Source organism: Heterodontus francisci, chromosome 3 (genome assembly GCF_036365525.1).
Source record: "Heterodontus francisci isolate sHetFra1 chromosome 3, sHetFra1.hap1, whole genome shotgun sequence".
Taxonomy (NCBI): domain Eukaryota; kingdom Metazoa; phylum Chordata; class Chondrichthyes; order Heterodontiformes; family Heterodontidae; genus Heterodontus; species Heterodontus francisci.
This window is the reverse complement of record NC_090373.1, coordinates 77,865,755-77,893,126: the sequence shown is the minus strand read 5'-3', so window position 1 is coordinate 77,893,126 and position 27,372 is coordinate 77,865,755. Positions and strand designations below refer to the sequence as shown.

The following is a 27,372-nucleotide window of genomic DNA, read 5'->3' as shown; positions in this document are numbered from 1 at the left end:
GCGACAGGTTTAGATAGAGGATCTGGATCGGCGCAGGCTTGGAGGGCCGAAGGGCCTCTTCCTGTGCTGTAGTTTTCTTTGTTCTTTGTACAAATGTTTCTTTCAGAGAGTGGAGAGTGTGCTGGTGCACAAGGAAGAGAAAGGACAGTGGCCAGTGTACAGCCTTGCCTGAGTGAGAGTTTGCACTCTACCAGTGCCACCTTGTTCCACAAACGCCCAGCAGTCTCTGCTTTCTTAGCTTAATTTCATCCAGGAGAGTTTGCAGATCCATTTCTGTGCTGTGCCCTGCTCCCTCATTTGGCTGTGTGCCAGCAGCTCCTGTGTTGGACAGTCTTAGTTGTGCAAAAACATTCATGAAACATGCAGGCAAGCTAACTGTCAGCCAACACACTGTGCCAGGCACTGCTCCTCATCAACCTAATGATCCCCCAGCTTGCTGTTGCAATGTACAGGCAGATATGGCATTGCAAAGACTGTATTCAAATCTCCCTGCACCTAGCATTTTAAAGGAAGACCTGCATTCATATAGCACCCTTCATGTCATCATGATGTTCCAATTTGTTTTACAGCCAGTGACATACTTTTGAAGCCTCGTCACTGCTGTAATGTAGGAATGTAATGTTGTATTCTTGTTTTTCATGTTTTATGCTATCACTCCAATGGATATACAAATGACCATCAGGCACTTTTCTTATGGCATAAAAGCAGTGCGACTAAATACATGTAAATTTTGGACATTGTTACGACCAGATGAGAAAGGTGTCTGGGGGTCCCTCTCAGCCTTCAGCTGGATTTACTGTAACAGGGTTTTATTTTTAAACACACTGTTCTGAGCTCCCCCTTGGTGAATCCTTGTTCACTGCTTTCCAATTATATGGTAAAGAAATTAGCACAAACAGGCTTTCTTAAGTTTAAAGAAGAAAGGTGACATTTATTAAACTTAAACTCTCATTCAGTTAACGCCTACGGTTACATGACACACCCAAGCTAGCAAGCATACGCGATACACATATGCAGATAGGGTCAAAAAAGAGAAGAAAAAATAAGTGAAAAGGTTTGAGGCAATACCTTAAGAGCTGTTATGGTTCTTAGAGCTCACTGTAAAGTCCTTGATTGTGGGTAATTCTTGCTTTTCGTTGGGGCCCAGTATTCTTAAACCTTGTTCACTGTGGGAGACTTTTCTCTCTTGAGGTTCATGTGTCTTCAATGGATTCCAAAGCTGGTGAGAAAGAGATGGGAGCAGACAGGAGAGAGATATTCTCAGTCCAGGAACAAAACTGCCATCTGTCTTCAAACACTGTCTCCAATTTAAATCTCCCCAAGTTGGCAAGCAGGTGGTCATGTGGCTGACTGGTTTGACCAGGTCTCTTCTGTGTCTTGTATAGAAACAGTGACTGGTCCTTTGTTCCAAGCAGTGTCTGCTACTATGCAAACAATGTCCTTCTGGCCAGGCCTGGCAATTCCTTGTATCAGGTCTTCTCGTCCCAGCAACAATTTGAAATTTAATGTCCAGGTGGTGAAATTAATGTGCCTCATTCTTGGCAGGTGGGGGCCTGCATGATAACATCAACAGTTGTGATACTGAAGCCTTCATTTTAAGATAAAACAGCCAGCTGAAATGGGGCAGTTTGGAGGTCTGACATCCACTTTACACCCCACCTTATTTTAAGCTCCAACTATCAATGGGCCTGCAGGATTTGTCCAATCATGCATATTATTTCCACCATTTTCTGTTTTTATTCAATATTTGCATTTTTGTTCTTTAAATCTTAGTGGGAATCCGATTCCGTCCTCCTGTGCTCTTTTCAAGGAACACATTTTACACACAAAAATTAGAACTTGTGAATGGAAAAAAAATACATCCCCAAATGCACCAGATTACCCCCCCCCCCCCCCCCCAAAAGTACTCCCCTGGATGAAGGTGGGTTCTTTGGGCAGACCAATTCCTGGGAAAATTAAGTTGGTGGATTGCCGTGAAGGAAGTAGATCAAGTTGTCAATATATTGTATCTGTCCGTGGATTTCCCTATGAAAACTGGATAAATGTTGCCTGCTACAGTTCAGCTTTCCTCTCCATCACAATCTCTCTGTTGAAATGACACGCCTCAGACTCAGGGAATCATGGGTGTTGGAACGCCCATTGACACTTCCTTGTTGCAGTTATTCGAGCGGTTGTTCTTTTCTCCATCAGCGAATTGAGTTCTAAGTTGTTATTTATTTTAAAGATGAGTGAAGATAAAGTCAAAACGCAGGGGAAAGCTTCCGGCGCTGTTACTCAAAGCAAGCATCAGGACAAAGGAGACTCTGGTGATGCACAGATCGACTGGAAAGCTGCACAGGAGCAATTTGAACATCTAACTTCGAAAAAGAAACTACGAACTGTGAGTACAAAAGGAGCTGAATGGTTTTAGTATCCTAGCAAAAAGTGCAACTGCTCGGACCTTTTATAACAAGGACATAATTCGTATCCGTGACATTTGTTATTGCTAGCCTAAGTCTCAGGATGCCATCACGATCGCTGTGTCTTCACGCTGCCTCTTTAATATGGTGGAAGAAAGAAAAATATATGAGGAGCACGGACTGGAAAGATACGTGAAATATCAACAGGAACACGAAAACGAGCCGCTGAAGGAGGGGCCGGCTTTCCCATTAGTGAAGGTAGAACGTAATTTCTGGGCTACTCCCTTCCATTTCCTTTTAATGTGCATTATCCCCTCTTTCATATATAAACCAAAATTGTCATGTTTTAATGTTTTTAATAGTTTGAATTTATTATCTCTCGCAACTCAAAGGGAGGTTCCTGAATTTACAATTTTCATTGTAGACTTGTTGCAACAAATTATACTATATATTGTTGCATAGCTTAACTTGACACAAATGAATGCAGAGCAGATGATCTCTGTGATCATAAAAGCAAAATACTGCGGATGTTGGAAATCTGAAATAAAAACAAGAAATGCTGGAACCACTCAGCAGGTCTGGCAGCATCTGTGAAAAGAGAAGCAGAGTTAACGTTTCGGGTCACTGACCCGAAACGTCAACTCTGCTTCTCTTTTCACAGATGCTGCCAGATCTGCTGAGTGGTTCCATCATTTCTTGATCTCTGTGATCGTTGTCCGGAAGGTGGTGTGGTGGATACTATCTGTACCTCCAAATGTGGCAAAGCGCCAGACAATGGTTTGAGTTGTAGACTGTGCTGGGTACTGCTTCAGTCGTGTTAACCCACTCCAGCACTTGACTGTCAATCATTTAGAGATCTTGTGATGGTTTTCATTTTGTGAAGCCCTAAAGGTATGCGAGGCAATTTTGATTGAAGGGAAGGGCTGGGATAGTTTTGGCAAATCGTTAGACTAACTCTGTGGTTTACTGTGGGTAGCTTATGGGAAAAAAGTCATTTTGACCACTCAAGTCTCTTTGATCGGGTTCAACCGGAACGTGAAACCGGTGTAGCTTGTCTCTCTGCACATGTTGAAATGTACCCAACATTTAAAAAAACATCTCTTTTTCTTTTTTCAAAACTTTAATCCAGGAAAGTATTTTAAAATCTATTCTACAATTATGAATATTTCATTCTGTACATTTCTCAACTTCTATTTTGTAACATCCCTCTTGAAATTTGCAGAAAACAATTTAGAGGGAATGTAAGCGGTGGTGGGAGAAAAGATCTGAGAGTAGATCTTTTAAATGTGGCATACAAGTAGAAAAGGCCATAAAAAGTCAAAAGATTCTGGGTTTATACATGGGTGGATTGAACATAAAAGCAAGAAAGTGATGTTGAATTTACAAGACACACTTAGGCCACAGCTGAAGTATTGCATGCAGTTCTGAGTACTCACTACAGGAAGAATAGAGTCATGAAAGTAGTACAGTGAAGATTTACTAGAATGATGTAAGAAATTAACAACATAGGAACAGGAATGGACCATTCAGTTAGATCATGGCTGATCTGCACGCCATCTAACCACCTTGGTTTTCTAACCCTTAATATATTGGCCTAAAAAAAATCCATTAATCAAAGTTTTGACATTTTCAATTGACTGTGCTTAGCTTTTTTAGGAAGAGAATTCCTAATTTCCACTACTGTGCAATGAAATGCTTTCTAACATCTCCCCTGAGTGGCCTAGCTCTAAATTTAAAGTTTTGCCCCATCGTTCTGGATGACCCCACCAGAGGAAGTATTTTCTCTTTCTCTACCCTATCAATTCCTTTAATCATATATAAACACCTCAGTCACTCCATCACTCCTTTAATATATTCAAGAGAATATAAACCTATCTATGGAACTTCTTATAATTTAACCCTGTTAGTTCTGGTAGTATTCTGGTAAATCTACACTGCACGCCCTCCAAGGCCAATATATCCTTCCTGAGGGGCAGTGCTCAGAACTGAATGCAATACTCAAGATCGGGTCTAACTAGAGCTCTGCACCGCTGTAACATAACTTCTGCCCCTTTGAATTCCAGTCCCCTTGAGATAAAGGCCAACATTTCATTAGGCTTTTTATTTTTTTTTGTAACTGTCCACTAGCTTTTCATAATATTTGCACTTGGACCCCTAAATCTTCCTGCTCACCCACAGTTCCTAGCTTCTAGTCATTTAGAAATTACTCTGCTCTATCTTTGAGGTCCAAAGTGGATGCCCTCACACTTTTCCACATTGAATTCCATCTGCCACAGTTTTACTTACTCACTTAATCTATCACTGTTCCTCTGCAGCTTTCTACCCCTTTCCAGACTATTTACTGTTCCGCGCCTCTGTTGTTAAACTTAGATATAGCTTTCTATTTCTTCATCCAAGTCATTTATAAATCTAATGAAATACTGAAACCCCGGTATAGATCCCTGGGGGACACTACTAGTTACATCCTGCCATTTTGGGTACAACCACATTATTCCTACTCCTACCTCCTAACCAATTCCCTATGCAAGCCAATAAGTTACCTTTACTTCCATGCGCTCTCATTTTTGTTAACAGTCTCTTATGTGAAACCTTCTGGAAGTCCGAATGAATAACATCCATAGATGCTCCCTTATCTAACACATTAGTTACTATCCCAAAAAATTCAAGTAAATTCATTAGACATGATTTCATCCTTTACAAATCAATGCTGTCTCTCTGATCAGTTGATATTTGCCTAAATGCTTAGTCACTCTGTCCCTAATAACAGATTCCAATAACTTCCCCACAACTGAATTATGCTAATAGGAGATCAAAACTATATGCAGTACTCTAGGCATGGTCTCACTAATGCTCTGTAGGGTTGTTACGAGACTTACCTACTTTATACTCCAAACCCTTGCAATAAAGGCCAACATTCCATTTGCTATTCTAATTACTTGTTGTACCTGCATGCTAACATTTTGTGATTAATCTACGAAGATACCCAGATTCCTCTGTGTCACAGCATTCAGTAGTCTCTCTCCATTTAAATAATATTTTGCTTTTCTATTCTTCCAACCAAAGTGGATAGCCTCAGAGTTTCCCACATTATACTCCATCTGCCAAATTTTTGCCCACTCACAACCTATTTATATCCTTTTCTCCTCAGAACTTGCTTTCCCACCTATTCATCTGCGAATTTGGCTACAATACACTCGGTCCCTTCATTGAAGTCATTAATATAGATTGTAAATCGTTGCAGCTCCAGCATTAATCCCTGTGAAACCCAAATAGACTACATGTACTGATTCCCCTTTATCCAACCTGCTCATTACATCCTCAATGAACACTAATAAATTTGTCAAACGCCATTTCCCTTTCACAAAACCATGTTGACTCTGCTTAATTGTATTATGATTTTCTAAATATCCTACAGCTTTTTCCTTAATAGTGAGTTCCAGCATTTTCCTGGTGACATATCTGGCTAACTGGCCTATAGTTTCCTGTTGTCTGTGTCCCTCCTTTCTTAAATGAGATGTTATATTTGTGGTTTTCCAATCTACTGGGACTTTTCCAAAATCTAAGGAATTTTGGAAGATTACAACCAATGCATCCACTATATCTGCAGGCATTTCTTTTAAGACCCTAGGATGCAGCCATCAGGTCCAGGGGACTTGTCAGTCTTTAGAATTGTTTCACTTGTGAGAATTGTTTTAAGGACGTCCCTTTTTGCCCCGTGATTTTCTGCTATTATCAGGATATTTTTAGTGTCTTCTACCATGAAGGCAGATACAGCATATAAGGTATAACATCATTTAAGAGAATTGGATAGATATTTTAAAAGGAGCAATATAAAAGGTTATTTGGAAAGGCTCTTCAGCTAGCAGCAGCACAGGAACAATGATCCAAATGGCCTCTTTCTGTCCTAGAATGTCTAACTAGTTTTTGGTTTTTTATGAAGTATTTAAATTTTGAAAGTTCAAAACACCTTTCAACATGTTGAGGGTTGGATCATTACTTGTATTTGTAAAGTCGTGAATTGTCTTCTGTTAGAATGTAATGAATTTGTTTCTTCCAGGCACTGGAAACTGTTAATATGCATCTACGCGACCTTTACCCTGACAGTGATGAAATATTTGATGTAGTTCTGATGACAAACAACCATGCCCAAGTAGGAGTGAGGCTGATCAACAGCATCAATCACTATGGTATGTTCATAAAAACTCTCTATGTTTACCTGTATTGATGCACATTGCATTTTACTTTAAATTTACATGATGTTGCCTTCCCCAAACACACTGCAGGTTCTTTCCACTGCTGATGTGCCTCCTCATTCAGCTAGAAGAAGGGGATAGTCTGCATCACTCGTATGTTTATAGTAACTGTTCACTCCCACAGTCAACTCATTTGAGCTTTACTTCTACATGGTATGATTGATCCCGCCTGTACATTCTTCTGAAGAAATGAAAGTATTCAACTGTACCATGTACCCGCAAAACAAACTGTTCAGAAAGAACTCAGACAGATGATTTTAAATTAAAAGTTTCAGTTTTCTGGGTTGGGTGACTGCACTTCTGCTTAGTATATAATTATAGATTGATTTTTAAAAGCTGAGTTTTCAACCACTCAAAGGCCAGATGTTTGAATGAGTTGGACTTTTTAAATTTAAAAAAAAAATTCAGTACGTTTACAAGGTTGATCACTATGGTACTTTGAAATTTTTGCTAATGTTCTAAAAAATGATCATTTTTGTCAATATAACCATCGACATATTTGCATTCTTATATATTTGCCTATGTAAATCAAATGCATTCAACTATTAAACATCTGTAACTTTAATCACACACCATTTGATATAGCTTGCAAAATTCAGTGAAAAGCATAAAATGTAGTGAGTGCATTTATATTGTTGCATTGTTAATTCCACTGAAACACTTAAAAGGAAATAAATATACAGGTTAATTTGAGATTTTGGTGCTTTTGGAGCAGAGTGGGCATCATGGCTTCTGCGTGTTTCACTTCCAGTGATGCACGTATCTGAGTCCACTGCCACCTACACTAAACACAGCATCATTGCTACATTTCAGTGAGATTGACTTGAGGAAGGGGGGGGCGTAAAATGGTGATATAAATCAATTGTTGCAACAGGGAAAACGGACAACATACGTAGCCCAAGAGATTTTTCATCAAAAGGGAAAAACAGATTGGAAAGTTAGTTTACATTTAGATAGAACTCTTATTTACACAAGTTACTTTCAATTAAAATTAGATAATCCTCACTTCAAATTAATGAGTTGCAATATGTTTTGTCACTTTCTGCACTTTCCTCCTTTTCAGTTTTTTGCCAGTTCCCTAACATTTTCATTCTGTACATGGTTTATGCTCACATTGCCAGCTTCCCACAATAGAAGCACTATCACAAGGATTTTTCTCCCAAACTGAACAATAATTTTCATCAGTAATGTCTTAAGACAGTACCGAATCAGGTTAGTTAGTATTGGAACAAGGTATAAATGATTTTGATATCAATAGTATTGAAAAAGGCTGCTCATTTCGATTGGAAAAATCTGAGGATAGTTTATTTTTTTTCATTCATGGGATGTGGGCATCACTGGCAAGGCAGGCATTTATTGCCCATCTCGAATTGCCATTGAGAAGGTGGTGGTGAACTGCCTTCTTGAACCGCTGCAGTGCATGTGGTGTAGTTACACTCACAGTGCTAATAGGAAGGGAGTTCCAGGATTTCGATTCAGTGACAGTGAAGGAACGGCAATATAGTTCCAAGTCAGGATGGTGTGTGACTTGGAGGAAAACTTACAGATGGTGATGCTGCAAGTGCTGGTGATGAGCGTCACTGGTTTGGAAAGTGCTGTTGAAGGAGCCTCGGCGAGTTGCTGTAGTGCATCTTATAGTTGGATGAGTGCAGCTCCAGACAAGGGAAGAGTATTCCATCACGTTCCTGACTTGTACCTTGTAGATGGTGGACAGGCATTGGGGAGTCAGCAGGTGAGTTACGCAGTGTAGAATTCCCAACCTCTGACCTGTTCTTGTAGCCACAGTATTTATATGGCTGTCCCAGTTCAGTTTCTGGTCAATGTTAACCCCCAGGATGTTGATGGTGGGTATTCAGCGATGGTAATGCTGTTGAACGTCACGGGAAAATGGATAGATTTTCTCTTGTTGGAGATGGTCATTGCCTGGCACTTGTGTGGTGTGCATGTTACTTGCCACTTCTCAGTCCAAGCCTGGATTTTGTCCAGATCTTGCTGCAAGCAGGCAGGGACTGCTTCAGTATCTGAGGAGTCACGAATGGAACTGAACATTGTGCAATCATCAGCGAACGTCCCCATGATGGAGGGAAGGTCATTGATGAAGTAGCTGAAGATGGTTGGGCCTAAGAAATTACCCTGAGGAACTCCTGCTGAGATGATTAACCTCCAGCAACTACAACCATTTTCCTTTTATGCTAGGCATGACTTCAGCCAGTGGAGCATTTTCCCTCGTATTTCTATTGACTTCAGTTTCCATAGGGCTCCTTGATGCCACACTCGATTTAAATGCTGCCTTGATGTCAAGGGCAGTCACTCTCACCTCACCCCTGGAATTCAGCTCTTTGTCCATGTTTGGATCAAGGCTGTAATGAGGTCAGGAGCTTAGTGGTCCTGACGGAACCCAAACTGAGCATCGATGAGCAGGTATTGGTGAGTAATTGCCACTTGATAATGCTGGCGATGACACCTTGCATTACTTTGCTGATTTAGAGTGGACTGATTTGGGGGGTGGGGGGGGGGTGGGGGCGGTGGTGGTTTGTGAACAGGACATACCTGGCCAATTTTCCACATTGTCAGGTAGATGCCAGTATTGTAGCTGTACTGGAACAGTTTGGCTAGGGGATCAGCTAGTTCTGGAGCACACGTCTTCTGTACTAGAGCTAGTATGATGTGGGGCGCCATAGCCTTTTCTGTATCTAGTGCCTTCAGCCATTTCTTGATAGCATGTGGAGTGAATTGAATTGGCTGAAGACTGGCATTTGTGATGATGGGGTGATGAGAAGGTGGCTGACGTGGGATCATCCGTTCTGCACTTCTGGCTGAAGATAGTTGCAAATACTGCAGCTTTGTCATTTGTAATCATTTGAGGATGGGGATGTTTGTGGAGCCTGCTCTTCCAGTTAGTTGTTTAATTGTCCGCCATCATTCATGACTGGATGTGGCAGGACTGCAGCGCTGTTGGTTGTAGAATCACTTCGCTCTATCTGCAGCATGTTGCTTCTGCTGTTTAGGCTGTACATAGTCCTGTGTTGTAGCTTCACCAGATTGGCACCTCATTAGGTATGCCTGGTGCTGCTCCTGGCAAGCTCACCTACACTCCTCATTGAACCAGGGTTGATCCCCTGCCTTGATGGTAATGATAGTGAGATAAGCTATGAGTTACAGGTCATGATGCTGCTAATGGTCCACAGTGACTTGCGGGTGGCAGTTTTGAGCTGCTAGATCTGTTCTGAATCTATCCCATTTAGCATGATGGTAGGGTGTGAAGATGGGACTTTGTTTCCAGAAGGACTGTACAGTGGTCGCTCCTACCAATACTGCCTTGGACAGATGCATCTGCAACAGGCAGAATGTAGACCGGTAGGTAGATATGTGCTTGTCATGGGTGAGAAACATTATTTGTATGTAGCATATTTTGTGCATTTCAATAAACAAATCATCTTGATATACTTTTTTGTAAAGAGGGAACTTATAAATGGAAGTTTTGAAAATTAATAAATCATTTGGAAACTTGCAGTAATAGTTTTTTGTGAAAATGACAAATCCTTCTCCTTTAAACTGAAGCAACCAGACACAGCATGGTTACTCAAGATCTGACGTCTATCTGTAACCTCTCTTTTGGTTGGGAAGGAGAATTTAAGGCTTTGGTTTTTACAGGGTGCAGGGGAGCCCATCAGTGGGTGAAGAACACAGAAAGGCAAGGGACATGGAGGCCCTACCAATTTTAACAGTGGTAGTCTGCAGCCAAGGACCTGTGATGTGGAGCAGTCAGGAGGAGGGTTGGTGGGAGGAGGTGCTGTGTGGGGAGAAGGCTGTCAGCAGAGATCGGAAAGGTGGGGAGTTGGCTATTGGCAGACATTTGGAGGGAGTGGAGGGGTTAGCCTAGTGCAAAGGAGGCCCACTTCTTGCCCACAAAATAAAGCTTTTTTAAAACATGCCTTCCAGGCCTCTTCTGGCCACCATCTGTTTCCTGACGGGTTTGCCTAACTGAGAGCCATCGCTGGCCTCCTGCTCAAGTCTTCAACTAAAATTACAGATTGGGTCCTGATGACAAAATTGGACTAGATCTGCATATTTAAAGTCAAACCTCACCAATTTTCTGCAAGCGTCCTGTATGTCTTCTCAAAAGAGCAGGTTCGTGTTGGGACATGACAGGAAGGCAGCAAGATAGGAGGGGGTAATTGGTCTGTCTTATGCTAACTGCTCCCCGTCTGGTTTCTGCCAGGTGGAGACAGTTAAAATTCGCGTCTGAGTCTCTCAATGACAGGTGTAACTAACTTAGAGCCATCAGTTCACATTCCTACTTCCACCCAGAGACGCCAACAGCAAATATGAAATGAAAGAGAAAAAAACCAAATACTTGCTTCATAGCCACTCAGCTTCTGAGAGTATTCCCATGAGAGTTCTTGAGAGAATGCAGTTCAGATATTTCTTCCCGACATCCTGCATGGAATCCTGACTCCCAGCATACAGCATGAACATTACACAGATTCCCTTAATCTCAGACTAGAGCTCTGAGTGGAGCCAAACATTTCTGTACTTGCATTGCGCAACTTGGGCAGGGCACTACTGCATGATTGATGTCTTAGGTGTAACCAGGTTTGAACACGGGCTGCTGAACAAATACTCAGTGGCAGTGTCTACAACCTGTTATTCATGTTGTTAAGTTCATCTGGTGTAACAAGTTTTTGAATGGAGTGCAGTTAAGCTGACATTTTTGACTTGTTAATGTGTGTGTGCATATTATACCGAAAAGATTATTTTATAGATATATGCTTGTAAATTGAAAATTAATTTCAATGAATTGCCTAGAGGGCTGCACCTTAAAAACAGTGTTCCCTTTGTTTTTTTTTTCAAACAGATCTGGCAATTGAAAGATTCTGTATGACAGGTGGGAAAACCCCAGTTGGGTATCTGAAAGCATACCTCACCAATTTATACCTTTCGGCAGATTCTGAGAAAGTGGGGGAAGCAATTGAAGCAGGTATGGACTCAACAAACCAACATACAACTGAATAAAATGCTGTCCATAAGTGAGAAAGAAACCATAGCCATGGCCTTAAGCAGTGCAGCAGCAGAAGTTAAGCTGTTGGGTTTGTATGAGTGTGGGTGTATTCTGAGTAACAGGGCTCCTGTAAGGAATGAACTTACCTCGTTCTACTTAATAGTTTTGAAGAAAAGTTAGTTGCTGCAGTGTATACATTCTTTGTTAAAAGTGTTTAATTTTCTATTGAAATACCTTCTAATCTATTTCAGGCTATGATTCTGAGGAAATCATTTCAAAATAATATGGAATCCATCTGTCTATTTTCAGTCCAGATGTTTTATTTACATAGCAAACTGGGCATTGTCTTTTTTTAAAAAACAAAAATGAATACTGGCTCTGTGGAATGTTTATTATGTTATTGAAGCAATTAGGATTTTCCACTGAAGTTTACACCCCTTCCTTGGCATAACTTCGGTGTTTGTCCCTGCTCTTCCAGGATTTTCTGATGGAAGTGATGAGGGTGCAGACTACATCTGTCCAATCGTGAATGGGTAAAATAAGAGTGTGCAAATGGTGAGATTACATCAGCAAATGTATTATCTATCACTTGCACCTGAGCAACCCTGGGTGCTAGAAGTGCTGGTGCAGTCTTGAGTGTCTAAGGTTGCTAGAACCAGGGAGCATCTTTAGTTTGTGATCGATTGTAGAGACTGAAGCAGATTGGGATCATACTTTAATAACAGAAACTTCTGGCCTAGGATTGTCAACTCTGGTTGGAGGCATTCCTAGAGGTTTGATCATGTGACATACTGCAACATGACATTGAGCCATGTGATGCCTGGCTATATGACATCTAATCACATGACTTCTACAGATGTTACAACATTTACCTTATGAAAGGTTGGGTCCCCTGTAGTTGGGAATTTTTGCTCATGGTTTTGCACTAGCAGCAGTTGTGTGAGAAGTTCGAAGAAACAGGAGGCCACCTGCAAGCAGGGAATGTGTGGAAACAGGGTGGGGAAAGGGAGAGAAACCAGGATTGAGGGTGTGGGGAACCAAGGGCACGAAATGGGGAATCCAATAGTGGAGGCGTGATTTGTCAAGGGGAAACCAGAGGTGGGAAGAAGTTTGATTCCATCAGTAACTAACAGTAGCTCACTGAAATTGGAGTGATAGCTAATAGTAAAAGCAGTAACACACAGATTCCCCTCATAGGCAACAGTAATATAACTCACTGATAAATTATATGTAACTGGTCATAATAGGTGTAATGCCCCTATATTCTACCTGTAAATTAGAATTAGAATATTACAGCGCAGTACAGGCCCTTCGGCCCTCGATGTTGCGCCGATCATCTGACCTACACTATTCCATTTACATCCATATGTCTATCCAATGACCACTTAAATGCCCTTAAAGTTGGCGAGTCTACTACTGTTGCAGGCAGGGCGTTCCACGCCCCTACTACTCTCTGCGTAAAGAAGCTACCTCTGACATCTGTCCTATATCTTTCACCCCTCAACTTAAAGCTATGTCCCCTCGTGTTTGCCATCCTCATCCGAGGAAAAAGACTCTCACTATCCACCCTATCTAACCCTCTGATTATCTTGTATGTCTCTATTAAGTCACCTCTCCTCCTCCTTCTCTCTAACGAAAACAACCCCAAGTCCCTCAGCCTTTCCTCGTAAGACCTTCCTTCCATACCAGGCAACATCCTAGTAAATCTCCTCTGCACCCTTTCCAAAGCTTCCACATCCTTCCTATAATGCGGTGACCAGAACTGCACGCAATACTCAAGGTGCAGCCTCACCAGAGTTTTGTACAGCTGCATCATGACCTCGTGGCTCCGAAACTCGATCCCCCTACTAATAAAAGCTAACACACCATATGCCTTCTTAACAGCCCTATTAACCTGGGTAGCAACTTTCAGGGATTTATGTACCTGGATACCTAGATCTCTCTGCTCATCTACACTACCAAGAATCTTCCCATTAGCCCAGTACTCTGCATTGCTGTTACTCCTTCCAAAGTGAATCACCTCACACTTCTCCGCATTAAACTCCATTTGCCATCTCTCAGCCCAGCTCTGCAGCCTATCTATGTCCCTCTGTACCCTACAACACCCTTCGACACTATCCACAACTCCACCGACCTTCGTGTCATCCGCAAATTTACTAACCCACCCTTCTACACCCTCATCCAGGTCGTTTATAAATAGTAGTAATCCTACAACCCACTGATAATCACCCTGAAACCATAGTCAGAAATCCCTCTGCACTGCAATAAGGTGTGGTCAGGCTCCCCAGCTGCTACCATTTTCAACAGGCATGATCTTTTTCCCCATCTCTCTTCACTTTGGTTTGGACTCTGGTTCCTTGTGAAAGTGACAGCTGTCAGAGCTGAGCTGTACTTGGACTTGTCAAAACTGGGTAGCACAGACTGACCTGAACCAAAATGGGAGATTGCACAAAGGGCAGTGTGCTTACTGTTTGGGGCAGTTCTCACAAGGTATGTCATCCTAAACTCAGCCTGAAGTCTAATCCATTCCCTCAGTTTGCACTGAATAAAAGGAGACTGAGAAGGTCACTCGGCCTCCCCGTGCAGATCTTCCATCTCCCCCCCGCCCAATGATTTTCCCCCAATCTCTGGTATACACTCCCACTTTTGAGCTGCTCCCCCCGATTCCAGACTCCCAAGCCCCCTCCTGACTGCGCACACATAGTCACAGCTCTCAGCAGATGACATCGCTGAGTGGGGGTTGGCGGGGGGTGGGGGGGGAAGTGGGAGCTGCTCCGAGGGAAGAAATTTCAATTGCTGCTCTGTAAGGCTGATGTCGGCAGCTGTTGAGGGAAGAGCTCCTAATTCTGGATAACTCTGCATAAGGGCTTAGTGAGAGAGAGAAACTGAAAGAAATCAGCATTAGTAGAGAAATGATGTTGGGGAAATTGATGGGATTGAAGGCCGATAAATCCCCAGGGCTGATGGTATGCATCCCAGAGTACTTAAGGAAGTGGCTCTAGAAATAGTGGATGCATTGGTGGTCATCTTCCAAGATTCTATAGACTCTGGAACAGATTCGACAGGTTGGAGGGTAGCTAATGTAACCCCACTATTTAAAAAGGGAGGTGGAGAGAAAGCAGGGAATTATAGACCAGTCAGCCTGACGTCGATAGTGGGGAAAATTCTAGAGTCCATTATCAAAGATTTTATAGCAGGGCACTTAGAGAACAGTGGTAGAATCGGGCAGAGTCAGCATGGATTTACGAAAGGGAAATTATGCTTGACAAATCTACTAGAATTCTTCGAGGATGTAACTGGTAGAATTGATGAGGGGGAGCCAGTGGATGTAGTTTATTTGGACTTTCAGAAGGCTCTCGACAAAGTCCCACAGAAGAGATTAGTATGTAAAGTTAAAGCGCATGGGATTGGGGATAGTGTATTGCGATGGATAGAAAATTGGTTGGTGGACAGGAAACAGAGTAGGGATAAATGGGTCTTCTTCCAAATGGCAGGCAGTGACTAGTGGGGTACCGCAGGGATCAGTGCTAGGACCACAGCTATTCACAGTATATATTAATGATTTAGATGAGAGAACTAAATGTAATATCTCCAAATTTGCAGATGACACAAAACTGAGTGGGAGTGGGAGTTGTGAGGCAGGCTGCAGAGAGGCTTCAGGGTGATTTGGACAAGTTGATTGAGTGGGCTAATGCATGGCAGATGCAATATAATGTGGATAAATGTGAGGTTATCCACTTTGGTAGCAAAAACAGGAAGGCAGATTATTATCTGAATGGCTATAAACTGAGAGAGGGGAATATGTAGTGAGACCTGGGTGTTCCCGTACACCAGTCGCTGAAGGTAAGCATGCAGGTGCAACAGGCGGTAAAAAGGGCAAATGGTATGTTGGCCTTCATAGCGAGATGATTCGAGTACAGAAGCAGGGCTGTCTTGCTGCAATTGTACAGGGCCTTGGTGAGGCCACACCTGGAATATTGTGTGCAGTTTTGGTCTCCTTATCTGAGGAAGGATGTCCTTGCAATAGAGGGAGTGCAGTGAAGGTTTACCAGACTGATTCCTGGGATAGTGAGACTGGCGTATGAGGAGAGATTTAGTCAGTTAGGAGTTCAGAAGAGTGAGGGGGGTTCTCATAGAAACCTATAACATTCTAACAGGACTTGACCGGGTAGATGCAGGAAGGATGTTCCCGATGGTGGGGGAGTCCAGAACCAGGGGTCATAGTCTAAGGATACAGGGTAAACATTTCAGGACTGAGATGAGGAGAAATTACTTCACCCAGAGAGTGGTGAGCCTGTGGAATTTGCAACCACAGAAAGCAGCTGAGGCCAAAATATTGTATGTTTTCAAGAAGGAGTTAGATATAGCTGTTGCGTCTAAAGGGATCAAAGGGTATGGGACGAAAGCGGGAACAGGCTCCTGAGTTGGATGATCAGCCATGATCATCATGAAAGGTGGAGCAGGCTCGAAGGGCTGAATGGCCTACTCCTGCTTCTATTTTTCTATGTCATTCTGGGAGGATTGAGAACCTCGTCCCAAAGCAGCAGGTATGGAAGACCTTTTGAAGCCATTTTGTGTCCCATTTAGGCAGCCTTCTCATTAGAAGTAGAAATCTTGCTAGTAGCTTGCCAAAATTACCATGTCTATAGGAGACCATCTGTAAATAGAGGTGGGCCATTGGAGCGAGTGGATGTCCACCCCACTTAAATTGCCATGGGTTTCTGCCAATGTAGAACATCAAATAAATTCAGACATACCTCCCAGCTAGGGCTGCTGTTTTCAACCTGGATAGGCAGATCAGACTATAACTCTCTCTGCTACAAAGAGCATATTTTGGCTCAATTAATAGTTTTAAATCTGAAATATAGACTTTTGCTAGCCAAGAGTATTAAGGAGTCGAGGCAGGTGGATGGAGTTAAGATACAGATCACCCCTGATCTCAATGAATGACAGAAGGACTCGTGAGGCTGAATGGCCTACTCCTGTTCCTATGTGTCTAGCAGTCATTTTCCACCCATCTGCAGTCTTAATTCCATTTTGTTAGCAGCCCACAGATGATGCTGATTGATGCAGTCAGTTGTCTCTCACATCTGTCATTCCAGTTGATGTGGAATTGGTTGGTATATATTTGTGAAATTATAAAACATATTTACTTTTGCTGAAATAACATCTCCAGTTTTGTTCTTCTAAACTGCTGGCTATGCATCAAAGGCTGGCCGCAAAAACTAAAACGTGGAAGAGGGCTCATTCTTTTGTATATGCACTTGTGTCTCTAAACATGAAGCTGTTTTCTGAAATGAAATCTATTTGCTTTTAGTGAGATTGCTTTGAGTGACATTTCTATTTGTTTATTGTGGACATTTCAGTAAATGCTTTCATGTTATTTTGCTATTCCACAATGTACTTTTAATCTTGGAACACTGATTCATGTGGAAGTATTTTCAAGTATGTTAAATATTCCCCTAAAATATTCCCACCCCTAGGATTTTTGCAATCTGTTGTTTCTTGGTTTTTATGTAGTATCCACATTGATGTTCAACACATTCAACTTGCATGGTATTGTGAATAACCTCAGTACAAGTGGCTGATTTGTGTCAGACAAATCAAACGTGTAATGTGGGTGATACACCTATAGGCTGATATGAGTCAGGAATTTTTCCATTGATAATCACATAGATCAGTGTTTTTTATTGTTTCTCTAGCTCAAGGCAGTTAGGGTGTGGAACAGTTTAGAGAGGGCAGCTATGAAGGACAACAAATAAGTGAGAGTTGAAAAAGTGAAAATTGCTTGCTACAATAAAAAATCTTTTTGGAAAGATCAATTTTAATTAATCCTAGGATAAGTCAAGGGAGATGAGGTTGCTTTAAATAGGTGCGGTAGAACAGCTGGGAAAATAAATAGCCAAGTATTGGGTTGCTTTTATATTTTAGGGCCAGCTTCAGGAGAGTGGCACTGCCCCAGCAGCAGACACTCCCAGGACTGTTCTCTGCCAAATATTGGACATGTGCAGAACTGGCATAGCCTGCCAACTGCTCTTACGAGTCATGAGAAAGTACTGCTCTTGCAGCAAAAGAAGTCAAGTTATATGATCAGTGGTAAGCAGTGAGAAAAGTACATGTTGAATTAATAAAGTGCAAAATCTTGGTGCAATTTGAGTGTTGAGAAGCTTAAATTTGCCTCTTCTCCCACTGTGCTTCCGATGTGACAACCCTGGCTCATCTGGTAGTACTTTGACCTCTGAGTCAGAAGGTCATGGGTTCAAGTCCCATTTCAGGACTTGAGCACAAAATGTAATCAAAAGCTAGCACCCCAGTGCAGTACTGAGGGAGTACTTCATTGTCGGAAGTGCCATCTTTCGGGTGAGATGGTAAACAGTGGTGCTTCCTGCTCTCTCAGGTGGACGTAATAGATCCCACAGCACCAAATCGAAGAAGAGCTAGAGAGATATCCCTTCTTGTCAATATTTATCGTTCTATCACCCATTTTGCATTCCCTCCAAAGATCAATTTCACCACTGCTGTCTGTAACTTTTCAAATCATATGTATGAAAATTAAGGATTGGAACTGAAACAATCCCTTGTAGCATTTAATCATCCTATGCCCAATCAAATAAGTCCACAGTACTCCAGGACCCTAATAATGTCAGCTGTGGCTCACTTGGTAGCACTCTTGCATTCCAAGTCAGAAGTTTGAGAGTTCAAGTCCCACTCCAGAGACTTGAGCACAAAATCTATGTTGACACTCCAGTACTGTACTGAAGGAGTGATGCACTGTTAAGAGCTGCTGTCTCTTAGATGAGACGTTCAACTATCTGAGCTTTAATATGGATATAAAAGATTCCATGGCACTATTTCAAAGAAGAACAGGGCTATTCTACCCAGTGTCCTGACCAATATGTGTCCTTTAACCAACATCATTAAAACAGATTATCTGGTCATTTCACATTACTGTTTTTGGGACCTTGCTGTGTACATAGTGGCTGCTGCGTTTCCTACATTACAACAATGACTACACTTCAAAAGTACTCTATTGGTTGTAAAGTGCTTTTGAGCTGTTCTGTGGTCATGAAATGAAAGGCTTTCTTTTTCGCAGCCTATCTACAATTACAGCTTGGGCAGTAGAGGAAAGGCATTTCACAAACAGGAAGTATGAGGAAGTATGAGGAAGAAGGTTGAGAAACACAGAAAAAAAATGTGTAGATGGCCGAACATTTAGTTTTACAGTTGAAAATATATAATTAGGCATTGGTAGTCCCCAATTTGTAGGAGAGAAATTATGGAAGCTTGCCATATAATTACTGGATGAAAGGAGCAATCACTGCAGTCACTGTAAATTTGAAATTTCCCATTCAATTTTGCATCCAGTTCTGCATTTGATAAATTGAATAATCAAATACTTTAGCTGTTCGGGGGCGGGGAGATAATTAAGGCCCCCACCCCTAGCTAAGAGAATGAGCAGAAGAGCAAATACACTCGGTAAGCAAGCAGTGAGAGAAAATACAGAAAGAAAGAAAATACAGCAAAAATTATGGTCACTGCAAAGTGAGGATAAATATTTACAGCATTGCATTTACGTAGAAATAGTCTATAAGTGGCTAGTTAATGGTTAATTATTTTAAATGCAACAAGTTTGAAATTAAAGTGGGAAGCTTTTGATGTACAACTTGTAACGATATTAGTTGACAGTGTAAACATTGGTCGAGTTTTCTGACCAAAGATGGTGAATACTGAGAGCATTTATGCATCATGTAACCCCAATCTTCCCCCTGTAACTCCTCCCCACCCCAGAAAAAACAGCAGCTTCAAGTGCAAATGGATTGCCTGATGTGGTACAGAATTGTATATAGCAGAAAGATGCCAGCTTCAATTGTTGAGTTAGTTGTTAGTTGAAGCAATGGTCGGGTTACTGCAATGGTCTCAGTGGCTGTTATGTGGGTGGAAGGGATATCAATCCAGATTTCTGTTGTCACTTGCTATGCAGATGTCCACATGTGGTAATGGATGAGGACAGGAGGAGGCTTATCTGCAATGTCCTTCATGGGGGTTGGTTGGGGCAGTACTGCAGTGATTCAAGGCAGCAGCTCACCAGCACCTTTTAGAGGCAGTTATGGATGGACAATAAATGCAAGCCTTCCCGTGATGCCCACATCCCATGAACCAATAAAAAAAAATGCTTTCATATTGGTTTAACCCTGTGGCGGTGCTGCTGGCATCCAATGAACAAATCTTGGGCATTCAGCAGTACCCCACAGCAAACTTACCACATTTATTAAGCCCAGCCACCTGAAAGACCTTATTAACCAAATCATGCTAGTCATTCTGGTGAGTGACCTTAACTAATCCAGCAAGTTTACTTTGGGTTAGCGAGACACAGACATTGGGAGTCAGTGACAGTAACCCCATGTAAAAGTTGCTTTTCAAAGGAATGAAGATCCAGAAATATGATACAGCTGGAAAAGGGGAGGGGGGAGATGGCCATAGATAAATGTACTACATTGTGAGCTTCTCCTTGTGTTAGGATAGGTCTCCTCTAATCCATACAGTTAAAAGAATGTTTCGAATCACTTTGTCTCTTTAGAGTCAGGGAGTCAACGTTCAGTAGATTGCAGTGTGGCATTACTAGAACCATTCTTGTGGTATTAACATGATTTACTCTCAATGTAATATTTTGTCTTATTTTGCTTACCTGATTTCAGGAATTGCAGCAGCCACTATGTTTCAGAGCGAGAAGGACCTGCAACTTTCAGATCACCAGCTGAGGGTGGCATTTGATGGAGATGCTGTTCTTTTCTCTGATGAGTCAGAAAAGATTGTAAAGGCTCATGGATTAGATACATTTTTCGAACACGAGAAGAAGTTTGAAAACAATCCACTTGCACAAGTATGATTGACATTTATGTAACATTTTGTTCTGTTTACAGTTTCAAAGATGGCTGAATGATTTTTTTTCATCTGCAGCTCCATGCTAGTTCTGCAGAGTTCTTGTCTGAAAGGTCTAGTGCACATAGCTTTCATTTCTCCAGCTTAAGCTTATTTGCATATGTATTCACAACAGCTTCAAGCTCAAAAGGGTTAGGGAAGACATTAGTTGAAGTCTATTTTAAAGGGATGAAGCTACAAAAGGAGAGTGGGAGGAGGGGGGAGTAACACAAAAGCAGAGCTTTTGGACAATCTCAAAGGTATCTGAATCCATCAGCAGTCATTGACAAGCCCGAAGAAAGAGCAAAAAGAGGTGGGCATAAGTAAGGTGTTAGACTTGTGCTTATAAGCAACTGATGGAGCAGCCTGAAAGCTCACCCTGAAGCCCCTTCCCACCTAGGTTTCCAAGGCATGCTGTGAACTTGGTGTTCAGTATACATGATGGCTGCAAAATGGAATATATGATGTATAGGTATACTGCTGAATCTCCCATCTGGTTCAAATGGGAATTTCTAAGGGCTACTCCAGAGGCAGATTAAAAATTAGATATGGCTGAGATTCTGTGATAATCTGGCAGGATTTCTTGCCACCTCATTTTGTGGTCCGTTATGGTCCATTGAGTGTTTAGCTAACCTTTATTCAGTTGGGGAGAGAGAGTGCTAGACTTTTTTTTTGTTACAGTATCAGGTGCTAGTGATCTGTTTCAGTGCAATTTGCCAGTGCATTCTGCTTTTATGAATAAGTGGAAAGTTTGCCTAAAGTTTTTTGTTCCATGAAGGTAGTGTTATTTTTAAAGATGTTATCCAGGTAAATATTTTAGAATGCTTGAATGCAATTCTTGTAGTGACAGGGATTCAAAGGTGGCTTGGAATAAATCAACCTTAATTTCCCCTATCCTTTTTGGACAGTGTCTTGCTTCTATTCAGTGACTTCCTCAAATGTCTGACCTTGTGCTAATTACTCATCATAAGAAATGCTGGACCAATGCAACCACAAATTACTCTTAAAATAAAAATCAAACCTTTGGTGTGAACAGTGAGTTAGGCAGGGAGAGGAAACCTGCTGCAGCTAAAAACAGATATAGAACTTCCACCTCTCTCTTGTGGGGCAAAAATCCCAGTGTACTGGGATTGGAGGAGCAGGGAGCAGAACCCATTTCCACTAGGTTTCTGCCCTCTACTGGCTCCAAGAACTGCTAACTGAGGTATTTTCAGGAGCACTTGTCACACAGGACAATATATGAACCCCACCCCCCCCCCCTCCATAATGCCCTATTTAATATAGCAAATGATCCAAAAGAGATTTTATATCCATTGGAATAAGAGACTGACCAACAAGGGAATGGCAGGCAAAGAAATTAGAGGCCTTCAGATCTTTGGACAGACCATTCTTTGCCCCCCAGCGTATCTTCCCCCCCCCCTCCCCCACCACCCTACCAAATGCTAACATCTACAGGACCATCTCCCTCACTTTGAGGAGCACAAAATTCTGTAACATTTTTTGAAATGTAATTTTCCAGTGTAAGGAAAGGGAAGACTCTGATCAGTAATGATCAAGGAAGTGAAACTCCATTCAAGATTCTGTTAGTTGACAGAAACAGAGAAATTACAACAATGAAATGAGAAGAACTTTAGAAAAAATAAATTTAGGGATGTTTTGATTATTTTGAAGTTGATAAAATGACACATTCCACCTCAAATTTTTAATTGAGTTTGACACTCGAGACAAAATGAAGCAGTAATGTACATGGTAATGTTGGACTGCTATCTTATGTAAGGTGCAAAGGAGCTTCTTATGATTTGGGAGTGTTTCAGAAAATTGTAGGGAGAGCTGGCAATTTTACTTGATCCAAATTGATCTTGACTTGAAAGTACATGGGGTTATGGTGGTTTGGGGAGTGGGGGGCATGGTTGAGGGGGTGGCAGAGAGAAGTACTTTTGAGGTAATTGTAAAAGTGCTAGCAATTACTTCTAATGACAAGTGTAATATGAGAAATTATCTTTAGGTAGAAGTTAAAGATATCTAGCAACTATTACATTGCAATTGGTCATGAAAGGTGTAATTTACTCACTTATTCTGCATTTAGGGTCCCCTCAAAGGGTTTTTGGAAGTATTAGGAAGACTCCAGAAGAAGTTCCATGCCAAGGATTTACGTTTGAACTGCCCCATCAGGACCTATCTTGTCACAGCTAGAAGTGCCGCAAGTTCTGGAGCAAGGGCTTTGAAGACACTTCGCAGCTGGGGGCTGGAGGTTGATGAAGCGCTCTTCCTGGCAGGGGCACCAAAAGGGCCATTGTTAAAAAAAATACGCCCTCATATTTTCTTCGATGACCAAATGTTCCATGTTAAAGGCGCGCAGGAGATGGGAACCATTGCAGCACATGTTCCGTATGGCATTGGGCAAAAGTACAATAAGAGCACTCCAATAACTCAGCTTCCAAAAAAAAATTAAACTTGCAGCAGGGTCAACTAACTTCAGCTTTATATAAAAAAAAATATGTTCAGCCGTTTAGCCCTGTGCTGTATTATTCTTTGATTCTATACTAGTCTAAGTACAATACGAAAAAACTCTAACTCTGTTAAGGCAATGAGAAAATTGGACTTTAGTCAATGGGACCTTTTCTACATAGCACTCATTCACTTATTTGTCTCTCCTTTCTCGCATTTTCTAATATTACATCTTTTTTTTAAAAAATCTTTTATATTTCAAGCTTGGGTTGGGGGGTGAAGGAGATCTACCTGAAGTAATCAACGTACATTTGCATATCAATTTTAATTCTGACTATATTCTTGAAAAAACTTTGTTCATATAAGAATGCACTTTACATATAACTTCCTTTTCAAAACTGGCAGCATTTAAAATCAGTTTACCATATCTTTCAGGGGTACCGTTTGTTTTTAAAACCCATACTAACTTAACACTCTGTAAGGTCATCACCAAAAGTTTTCCTGTCACTGTAAATTAGTGTCTTTTCCCTAATAACTCCAATAAAATGGTAGATGGTGGCCAAATAGATTTCATATTTGTGGCAAAGGTAATATAACTATTTTGGATGGAATTAACAATTAGAATGGTAGATATTTATCATTTTCACACTGATTTCAGCCTATTTGTTCCACTTGGCATATTATGGAATTGAAATTGCTCACTTAGGTTAGAAATTAAATGAGCTCCAGATGAGTTTAAAAAAAAAGGTCAAAGGAGTCCCTTAGAAATAGCATTTTACAGTGCAGAATGGGGCCATTTCTGTGCCAGTTCTCTTGAGAGACACGTCCGCTTTGATCCATTCCTCTATCCTTTCCCCATACTTATGTTTTTGCTATTATTCATCCATTTCCCTTTCAAAAGCTATTACCAATTTTGCTTTCACTACTGTTAATGGTATTACCTTCTGGGGGTTAAATTCAGGAATGCCCAATTTTGGGACCCCAAGCACCGTGTTATTCACTAGCACACAAACGGTGAGGTCCGAGGAGCCCTGGATATTGGGCCTCGGACTTCGTAATGAAGGTGGTGCTGTGGGAGGGTGCAGATGTTACAAGTTTGGGCCGCTGCAACATGGTTAAACTCCAATAGGGGTGTGTGTGGATCACAGGCCGACGAGTCAGGATTGTGGGCTTGAACTCCGAATTGAGTTGGGTTGGGGAAAAAAGTCGAAATTGTGGACCAGTGAAGTTGGGATTATCGGTCTCGGATCACGAGACTGGGAGCAGTGGCTAATTATGGTGAGTAATTGCCCTCTTTTGTTTTTAAATTCTAGTCTATGTCCAGGGTTTTCCCTAAATGTTGGTTGCCTCTGGGCAAACCAATGCTGCAGCAGGGTAAGACCTCTTATTTGACCCTTTGCATATGCAAGTGCATACTTCCAGCATGGGTAAAGAACGTCTCTTTGTCCTTACCAATGTGCCAGGCAGGGCACCTCTGGTTGGAAGCATGCACATGCTTCCTGCTCCCCATTTTGCAGCCATATGAGGCCACTCAGCATCTGAGAAATAGCTGCTACATGGCTCAATTTATCCCCTCTATGTCCCAGTAGCACTCTGCCTAAAAATGTTACTTTTTCTTATTCTCTCCATTTTATCTTTGAGTTTTGACCTCTCTTCATTAACGAGCAGAAATTCTTTATCTCTACTTAAATCAAAATCCTTCATATTTATCAGATTATCTTCTCTGTTTAAATGCAGAACGTCCTAGTTTCTCCAATTCCTTTCTTGTAACTAAAGCCTCTGATCCCTGATATCATTCCTCAGCACTACTGTACTTAAACTAGATTTGACACTACATTGGAGTTATGTTGAGTAAGGCTGCCTTCTCCTATATTGCTGCAAGACAGCTGTTATATGACAGAAGCCAATCGTGCATTATGCTTCAATACATTTTTAGGTCACCAGCATCACCACATATTTTAGTTCTTTTCACTTTAGTATACTACTAAGTGGCACCATTCCTATATCTGTATAAGATTGGGACACACTTCAGCAATCCTCACCAGTAGTCCTATGTCCAATGCCATAAGCATCTAGTTACAGTAATGAATTCTCTTTACATTCTATGTTCCTCTTTCCTCTAGTTTTACATCAAATCTGATTTTAGTTCTTTCTTTGTCTGCAATTGCATACATGTTTACATTCACCGTTAACACACAAGTTTTTTTTTTAATTATTGCAAAACCTAGGTAAATGTCTAGGCCCATGGTGCAGGACACCATTCTGGTTGAAATGAGGCAGGAGAAAAAGCTTGCAAAGAGTATCCAAATTATACAGCGAATCTTGTCAAATATTCCAGGATTTTCTGTTGTCATTTTGAACTGTTAAATTGAGAAGTGTAATTGGTTTTAAAAGTGCCATCGTTTGGGATTGAATGTCTTTAATTGATTTTAATTTCTTAGATTTGTCGAGGTATGGTTTTTAAAAATTTCGATTCTTAGTACCTGAGATTGTTCAGTAAATAAATCAAATGTGTTGAAGTTTCTCAGTGTTTTTAGTCCTATGAACATCATTTTCAATCTGTAAACTGCTACTTTGTGAGAAGCCCATAGAAGTTATTTTGAAACGTTTTTCTGATTAATGCATTCATTTATCTCCTTCACACAAAGCAATTAGGAATTTCTTTATTGAAATAAAATTTAGGAATAACTGAGGTGGCCCTATAGGTTTGTATACTGTCTTTTGGCCTCCGACTGGATTCTATTCCAGAGCAAATTTACAGGCTGAAAGCCTTTTGAATTCTGTTGTACATAAAGCCCCTGAATAAAATGAGTCTGAAAAATGTCATCACAGTTCCAACTTTGGTGCAGGCTAACAACACAGATTTTTTCCTAAGTTACTTAGACAGCACCATGATTGTTACTATGAGAAATGTAAATGTCACACAGGAGCAGTATGAACTCCTCTTCACTAATTATGGCTAGAGTATGTTGAACAAAGTAAAGGGATGTATATTTTACATCCAACAAGGAACACCTGATTGTCAGTCAGTATTAACATTCTTCAACTATGTAAGGTAATAAAATCAAGTTTTAAAATCCCTATTTCTTTTAGAATTAGGAGTTAAACAAATAACATTCATATAAAAATGTTTATTTCATAGGATTAATATTTATAATCAAGTGTACAAGAGGCAGTTTTCCACTCTTTGTGCTCCTACTAAGCGAGACATAGAAAATTATATCTGAACAGCATTGCATTTTAAATCAAGTATGAAAGAGGTTTACAAAGCTGGTAAACATCAATGCCATTTTTAGTTCGTTTGTGGATTATTTCAGTTTTTTTTATTTCAGATTTTGTCCTGCAAGTGGCACTTTTCCTTTTTTAAAAAACAAGCTGCATTTCACAAACATTATTTAATTACATACTTGTGTGGTATTTAGCTTTTATTATACTTATGGGTCGTTTGAATGCAACAGTCGGTAATAGGATCACGGTATAAGACTAAATTGAAATTATTTGGACTATTGTGGTTTACCTTTTTGCATTGTTGGTTATTGAATTTCAGTTTTTATTCTGTTATCAGCAATTGCTTTTGTGTAATTTTAAAAAAATACTGTACTTCAATATTAATAAAGCTGGCTTATATAAAATCACAATCAACATTGTATTTTTACTTTGCAGCAAAAAAGTATTAACAGGTTAAAAGAAAATTTTGAATGCTAGAATTGAGAAAGACAATGATTGAAAATATACTGAAAGCTCTGGCAGACCAAGCCACTGGAAGTGCTGGAACATGAGGACTGTCATCTGACAGTGTTAACCCTGTCCCAAATCCCAGGACTGTTGATGTAAAGGAGGTGAGCATCTGCATCATTGACATTAACTAATGATGACTCTGTGTGTTGTCCTCATTGCAGAGTTGTGCAGCATACAGCAAGCCACTATTGTATGGGACATTATCTGTGTTGTGTTGGAAGCAACTAAAGCTATCCTGGCAGTAGAATGGTTTCTTGAAGACTCCCAATGGCTTGCTTGATAAGGACTTTACTCCATGGATGTGGCTGTAACAGTTTTTCCACCCAGCATAAGTTCCTGATGGGAATCATGCCAAGTAGCCAGATACTTCATTTGCAGTGCAGGGGCAAATGGAGGGAGAGATAGAGGCTTACCATAAAATAAAATGAGTCATGGTAAATGCTAACGAAGCAGACACAGACCTGCAAGATGTGCTTCTGGTGATCACATCACAGTTGCATATTAATGAAGAGATTCATGAATGCTGCAGGCTAATTTGAAGCGGATGCAGTCAATGACACCCTGGCCTTGGGAGAGGAACCTGACAATCTTATTGAACACAGAACCCTATTGT

General features: G+C 41.0%; 1 protein-coding gene across 1 annotated transcript; it reads left to right on the top strand.

Moving 5' to 3' along the window:
• The first annotated feature begins 2,130 nt into the window (after nt 1-2,130).
• On the top strand, nt 2,131-26,639 carry LOC137357371 (cytosolic 5'-nucleotidase 1A-like). The gene is made up of 6 exons (XM_068023658.1): nt 2,131-2,380; nt 2,490-2,657; nt 6,457-6,586; nt 11,511-11,633; nt 20,351-20,535; nt 22,660-26,639. The coding sequence occupies exons 1-6, from the start codon at nt 2,225-2,227 to the stop codon at nt 23,023-23,025; spliced, it is 1,128 nt and encodes a 375-aa protein (XP_067879759.1). The 5' UTR covers nt 2,131-2,224; the 3' UTR covers nt 23,026-26,639.
• The last annotated feature ends 733 nt before the right edge of the window (nt 26,640-27,372 follow it).

What these genes read in the sequence shown, in the direction of transcription:
- LOC137357371 (XM_068023658.1), top strand. Translation starts at nt 2,225, where the DNA reads ATGAGTGAAGATAAAGTCAAAACGCAGGGGAAAGCTTCCGGCGCTGTT. An exon ending in CGGCTTTCCCATTAGTGAAG is followed by an intron (nt 2,658 to 6,456) that starts GTAGAACGTAAT and finishes TGTTTCTTCCAG; the next exon opens with GCACTGGAAACTGTTAATAT. An exon ending in CAACAGCATCAATCACTATG is followed by an intron (nt 6,587 to 11,510) that starts GTATGTTCATAA and finishes TTTTTCAAACAG; the next exon opens with ATCTGGCAATTGAAAGATTC.